General features: G+C 39.4%; 2 protein-coding genes across 4 annotated transcripts in view; both read left to right on the top strand.

The window, feature by feature from the left end:
- The first annotated feature begins 2136 nt into the window (after positions 1–2136).
- On the top strand, positions 2137–3647 carry LOC110107585 (pentatricopeptide repeat-containing protein At5g48910-like). Its single transcript, XM_020837865.2, has one exon. The coding sequence runs from the start codon at positions 2163–2165 to the stop codon at positions 3645–3647; it is 1485 nt and encodes a 494-aa protein (XP_020693524.1). The 5' UTR covers positions 2137–2162.
- A 1033-nt stretch (positions 3648–4680) lies between these two features.
- Positions 4681–6597, top strand: part of LOC110107588 (J domain-containing protein required for chloroplast accumulation response 1) — a 28397-nt gene continuing 26480 nt past the window's right edge. The window contains exon 1 of one of the 3 annotated variants that reach the window (XM_028698301.1): positions 4681–5280. In XM_028698301.1, coding sequence (XP_028554134.1) covers positions 4802–5280 — 479 coding nt within the window. In that variant the 5' untranslated portion in view covers positions 4681–4801. The remainder of the gene's footprint in view (positions 5281–6597) is intronic. The other 2 variants (XM_020837868.2, XM_020837870.2) reach the window with 2 other exon arrangements.

Genomic DNA, 6597 nt, shown 5'->3' with positions numbered 1-6597 from the left:
CTATCTATATGTGCAGCGGGGTGGATGCTTTATTCAACGGGTGACTATGTTTACCAAACTTTGAACGGTATTCGGTGGCTTGACGTTTTCTCCTACCTCGGTCTGTCACCTCTGCTTAGTAATTAGGGTGAAATAAATAATCGCATGAGAGCCAAAACGAGCATTAGAAAAATTTGTAAAAAATTCAAATCAGGAGAAAAAGTATTAATATTGTTCGGTAGTGTTGTCTCTTCTAAGAAAACTTGACAAAATAAGTTGCTCGCATATGCGACAATGAATCCTTTGGTTAAGGGGGAATTATGACGTCCGTACATCTAATTCAGATGTGCCACATCACCCGAATATACTGGATCCCAGTGTATTTTGATGATGTGGCGCGTATGGAGTGGTGTCCGGATGAATCCGGACACCGGATGTAATAATTTTCCTTGGTTAAGAGAATAAAAATATGCTAAGCATCATTTGGGACGGCTTTTTGACTGCTTTTTAAAGGGACTTTTTAGTACATATTTTTGTACTAAAAAACTGCTTTAAGAAGCAGGAAGAAAACCGTCCCAAATGAAGTCTTAGTTAATGTGTACAACTTTATTAACCTCTGTTTTCTACAATGGCAGCATGAAGGCCTAAATAGTCAGCAGAGGCAGAAATATGTGTAGATATATAACTAAGTTTTGCTTTTGCTCAAAGTTATATTTTGACAATGTATATTCTTTTGGTAGAAGAAATAATCATTCTTAGGTTAAAATATATCTATGTTTAGAATAGTGGTTTGAACGAGACGAGTCGAGTCGGGCTTAAGTTAACTTTAAGCTTGGGGTTGAGTTTGACAAGTGCGAGCTCTAACTTGAGCAAAAATTTTGAGCTGGCTTAAGAGCCGGCTTATTTATAATTAGTGATGGGGAGTGAATGATTACGATTCAAATAGTTTTTTATAATAAAGTTATAAATAGAATGAGAAATTAAAATATTAATAATAAAGAATTATTTGATATAAGAAAATGAGATATATTTTTTAACTATTTTTATAGTTTTATACATGAATTATTATAGACGATAACTTCCCAGCATAAAACTTTTTTAAAAGCAGCGAACCAAACAAAAATTATATTTTCTAGCCTTTCAAACGTCAACAGTGCCATGTTTAAGAGATGAGAGCTTTCAACAACATGACAAGAAGCTTATTTATTGTTTTCTTTAACTGATAAGCTTATTTGAATTAAAGATTTCTCGAGTTGAATTTATGATTATTCGAACTTCAATTTCAATAAATTTATAGTCAATTTGATTATCCTGATAATATGAACATGACAATATCAAAAGTAATAATATCTAAACTCAAATGAGTCCATCAGGCCACCATTGTCTGATCATTGCTATAGGATCGTTGTCGCTTTGACAATTGTTGTTGGATCGTCATTGCCCAACCATTATCACAGAACTCTACTATCGTTGGATCACCTCCATCAGATCACTGATGCCTTACTACTGTTATTCAATCACGGTCGTAGGCCTGCCGTTGCTTGACCAAATCATTGGATTGTCATCTTCTAATCATTGTTGTCAAACTTTAGTTGTTGTCGGACTATCCCTATAGGCCCCCTACCGCCCAACCACCATTATTAAATTGTCATTATATGACCAACATAATTGAATTGTCATTACTTAGCTTGAATCATTGGAATACCTCTCATTTCTAATTAATTATGTGATATGTTCTACATTCACTCATACTCTTATAATATTGCCTTCTTCGAATTAAGGGACTTAAAAATCAGTTCTACCATTGTTATCTTTCATTTGATTTCCTATATCAGGCCTGTATTGAGAGGACAAATTTCTATAAGATCGACATTTAAACTTGCATGAAATTGAGAGTTGAAATGTAGCGATGAATGGAGACAATAAAATAATAAATTTAAGTTTTGTTTGGGATGATTTTTTATCACTATTTTTTATTATTTTTTAAATATTTTTATATACTAGTAAAAAAATGGCACCAAAGAAAAATTAAAGGTATTGAAGAGTTTTTTTAGTGTTATATAAGCAATTAATATATTTTAGATATGTAGTTATTAAAATTTTAAGTAATACTTATCTAAGAAAATAATAATAATAATAATAAAAATAATCGTTGTTCTCCTAGACAAGGGCGACAGATTTTCATGGCCTCCTTCTCCCCATCTTTCCCTCCATTTCCCCGTTCCCACGCCGTCGACACTGTCGCCTTCTCTACTAAGGTTCTCATCACGCAATCTTCTTCGTTTCCAACTCAGCATTCGACCTTCACCTACAATTCCCGTATCCGGGCCGAAACCGAAGCCGGACGCCCTGAGCGGGCCCTCCTCCTTCTCCACCGCATGCTCGCTCAGGACACGCTCCCACTCGACTGCTTCACCTTTCCCACCGTTCTAAAAGCCTGCACCCATCTTTCCGCCTTCGCCGAAGGAGAGCAAATCCACTGTCTTTTCCTCAAATCCCACTTCGCCGCTTGCGACGATGTATTTGTGCTCACCTCGCTAGTCCATTTCTACGCTCGCTGCGGCCGTTTAAAAGATGCCCGCCTCGTGTTCGACCAAATGGCCAACAAAAATGTGGCTTCTTGGAACGCGATGCTCGACGGGTATGTAAGGTCCGGTGATTTACAATCTGCTTACAAGCTGTTCAATGAAATGCCTGATAGAAATGTTGTCTCTTGGAACACTTTGATTTGTGGCTTTGTGAGAACTGGTTGGGCTTGGGAAGCGCTGAAGCTTTTCGTCGAGTTTCAGATGTTGGGGATGAAAGCAGACGAGTCAACAATGGTGAGTGTCATTGCAGCGGTTGCGGATCTGGGGCTTCTTGCTTTAGGAAGAAAGGCCCATGCATATGCCATGCGCTGCTCGTTTTCTTTTGACAGAGCTCTTGGCGTGGCGTTAATTGATATGTACACAAAGTGTGGAAGCATTGGAGCCGCCCATAAAGTCTTCATGACTATTGAATCAAAGAATGTTGGCCATTGGACTTCCATGATTGCTGGATTTGCTTCTCATGGCTTTGCAGTTGCTTCACTGCAAGTGTTTGTGGAAATGATGAACTCTGGCACCTTGCCGAATGATATAACATTTATTGCTGTGCTCAATGGCTGTAGCCATGGAGGATTGGTATATGAAGGGTTGGAGTGTTTTAAGCTTATGAAGACCTTCGGAGTTGAGCCGAGAGTGAAGCACTATGGGTGTTTGGTTGACTTACTCGGTCGAGCTGGGCTCATAGATGAAGCAATGGAACTTGTGAGCGCTATGCCAGTTGAGCCCAGTCCAGTGATCTGGACTAGTTTGCTTGCGGCTTGTAAGAATTATGGATGTACTGAGGTTGGGAAGGTTGCAGCAGGGAAGTTGATTGAATTGGATGCAAGCAAAGGAAGCCCTTTTGTTCTCCTCTCCAATTTGTATGCAAATTTGGGGAGGTTGGAGGATTTCAGTATTGTAAGGAAAGCCATGGAAGACAGAGTAATGACAAAGGTTGCTGGGTTCAGTTCGATTGAAATTGATGGCCATGTACATGAATTTGTGTCTGGAGATAAGATGCATTTCAAAACTAAGGAGATCTATGGTGTGTTGGATGAGTTAAGGAGTTTCTTGAGATGGCAAGCAGGGAGAGCTGTGTTCTGATTGGTATATGGATGTAGAGCTGTGTTCGACATCCGCACAGAATTCTCTCTTCTACGTAACATATGTCATGTAAATAATGCAAGAGGTATGCTAGACTTCACACTGAAATATAGCTTGCTTTCTTAAACTATTACCATTTATGCTTCTATTTATAGTAAAACTCATCTTTAGCCAAGTATTGATGAACCTCGATAGGTCATTAGCAAACCTCGATTGGGATTGAACTAAAGTTTCTTTTAGGATGGTTTTCACCTACGAGCGAACTCCCCTCGTTGCTTTGGTGCTTATGATCAAAATGTTGTAGCTTCAGATCCGATGGGAAGAACGTCGTCCAGGAGCGTAGTTGAATAGCGACAAAGGCGCTAAACCGGTTTACGGGTCAAGTCGGGTTGACCCGAACCCAAAGCGGGAAGGGTTCGGGTCTGAAAAATTGACCCGTTTGTAAAAACGGGTCGGGTTGACCCGAACCTGAATAGTGCTGGATCAGTTCCGGATTCGACCCAAACCTGATCCGTGACCCGAAATTGACACCCCTAGTCTTCTTCTTGTTTTTTAAAACAATTTTCTAAAAACTTATTTAAAAAATAACTTTCTAAAAAATTGTTTTACAAAACAGTAAAAACGTTATTCCAATCGAAGTTTAAGTCATTACTCGTTGGGAGTTGGGAAGTTTAACACAAAAAATCAAGAGATATGAAATAAATTTAAAATTATTAAAATTTTGTGGAAGAAAAAATAATTTTAAAATATTTGGATTTGCAAAGTACAATTTTAAATGGCGCGGGAATTTCATGAAACTATAACCACATAAAAATCGCCAATGAAATTGTGAATTGTCCGGACGGTATCCTCACCTCCCCTGAGCTGGCAACACCCGTCCTAGTGTTTTACGCCTCTACCATCTCGTCGGATGGTGATCGGACCGGAGCTCTACTTCTCCGGGACCCATCCAGCGCAGCCAAACCACTGCGCGCCAAAAGAAAAGCAATGGCGGAATATCTCCTCAGCCTACCGTTATCTTCTCCCAAAATCTACTCCTCTTGTCCACTCCACATGCCGCTTTCCTCACAGGGCCCCGCTTTCCCTTCTTATTCCTGCCCTGGTTTCTCCACTGCTTCAAAGTTGGAAACTTAGTTCCTGTTCAGTGATTCCAAATGGAAATCGTCTCCGAGAGGGAGCGGATCCTCCTCGGCTACGCACCTCGCGACCCTTTCTCCGGAGTTGAATTGAGCTCGCAGCGCCGGAGCTCGGACATCGACTTCCATGACGTCTTTGGGGGACCCCCGAGGCGGTCGTCGATCTTCGAATACCGTCGGAACCGCGCGGATTCGATCGATTCGTATTCTAGAGCGAGTCGAGGGCGGGAAGACTCGGCCGAGTCTCGCCGCTCGAGTCGCGGGTCGGGGGAGAAGCCGGTGTTTGGCGATGGGAGTGGGTCAGGTCGGAGGCGGCAATTGGGAGATGATTTCTACAGCGATATTTTCCAGAGCAGCGACTCAGCCTGTTCTTCTCCGAAGAGAGGTGATCGGGATGCTTTACAGTCGTCTCCGGGCTCAAGGGTCAATAGTCCTAATCGGCCAACACCGATTAGGTCGGAGTCGTTGTTTGGGGGATCTTTGCTCTCGCAGTCCAGGTGCTTGATTTAATGTTCTCTTCTTTGTTTTATAGTTTGTTGGTTGATTTTACCTCTCACTAAGAATTGAAATGAAATTTCATAGTTTGAAAGTAAACCCTTTCCAGAGTTTGGTGGAAGATGAAGGAATTCAACATGAAGTTATACCATGTAAAAAAACTTATTCTTAAAAATTGAAGAATTGTTATTCTTGTTGATGTCTCAGTTATAGAAACTGACTTAATTATCTTTTGAATGCCATGAAATATTTATGGCAGATGACCTAGCTTGGTGCTTTACTTCAAATGTTATCACTGTTAGCTGCTAAACCTTGTAATTATGATGTTGACCTAAGTTTAATAGTGTAAGCAATTCCCGACCTTCTTCTCCAATAGTTTAATAAACCTGAAAAACACAATTCTATTTGGTATAACCTTTTTATTTCGTTTATGCATATCCTATTATTTAGTTGTGTCCCAAACATTAATTTTGTGTTAGACCGGTCCAATTACAACCGGTCCCTAGGGGGTAGAGAGAGAGAGAGAGAGAGAGAGAGAGATGAGTGGGATCCACTAAAACTTCAAATTCAAACTCTTTGGAGGGAAAGGAGGGGGCGGCAAGGGATCCTTAGTCATTTGGCTTGATTAATTAATTGTTTTTTTATTAATTAATTGTATGCTTTAAGTAGGATGTGGGAATTAAGGTTAGGGCATGTTTTGATTATTGTGTTCTTGTGAGAGTTTCTTCTTGGTGTCTTGGGCTCTAGATTCATCTAGAGATTGGAAGAGAACGGTCCTCCTCTCGAATTGAGGATCAATTGTATCTTTGCTTTCGTTGTTTCCGTTAGTTCTCTCTTTTGCAATCAAATTACTATTTGGAGAGTTTTCCACCAGATTTTGTGTGAATCATTTGCTATTTTTCTCTATCTTTTTTAAGGTTTACTTGAAATATTTAAGTATTTCATATCATTTTGTTCCTCCAATTTTTGCTGTTAAAATTGTACCCTATTCTAATTTTAAAATTCGGATCCATCGAATTGAAACTTTATCCCTTCTTGTAGATTCTATCTGTTAAATGCTCCACTAGCTCATATGTTTAGTTTGTTCAAATTATAGTTTTTTATTAATTAGAAAAGAAACCTTAACGTGTTTAAAATCTTTGAAATATTATTGAAGTGGCAGAAAACATGTAGTTTTCGTGCTTTTCCATTTTCACTAATTACAGTTAGGCATAGTTTTGTATTTTTATAGTACGATTTCAATGGCCTGTGGTAGAATCCTCTAAAACAAAGCCACAATTTGGTTGAATTAATTGCACGTCAAAAATGAATTAATGAAG

The sequence above is a fragment of the Dendrobium catenatum genome, unplaced genomic scaffold (genome assembly GCF_001605985.2).
Source record: "Dendrobium catenatum unplaced genomic scaffold, ASM160598v2 fragScaff_scaffold_1061, whole genome shotgun sequence".
In the NCBI taxonomy this organism is placed as follows: domain Eukaryota; kingdom Viridiplantae; phylum Streptophyta; class Magnoliopsida; order Asparagales; family Orchidaceae; genus Dendrobium; species Dendrobium catenatum.
Note: the sequence above shows the minus strand (reverse complement) of the source record. Positions and strands in the feature narration are given on the sequence as shown.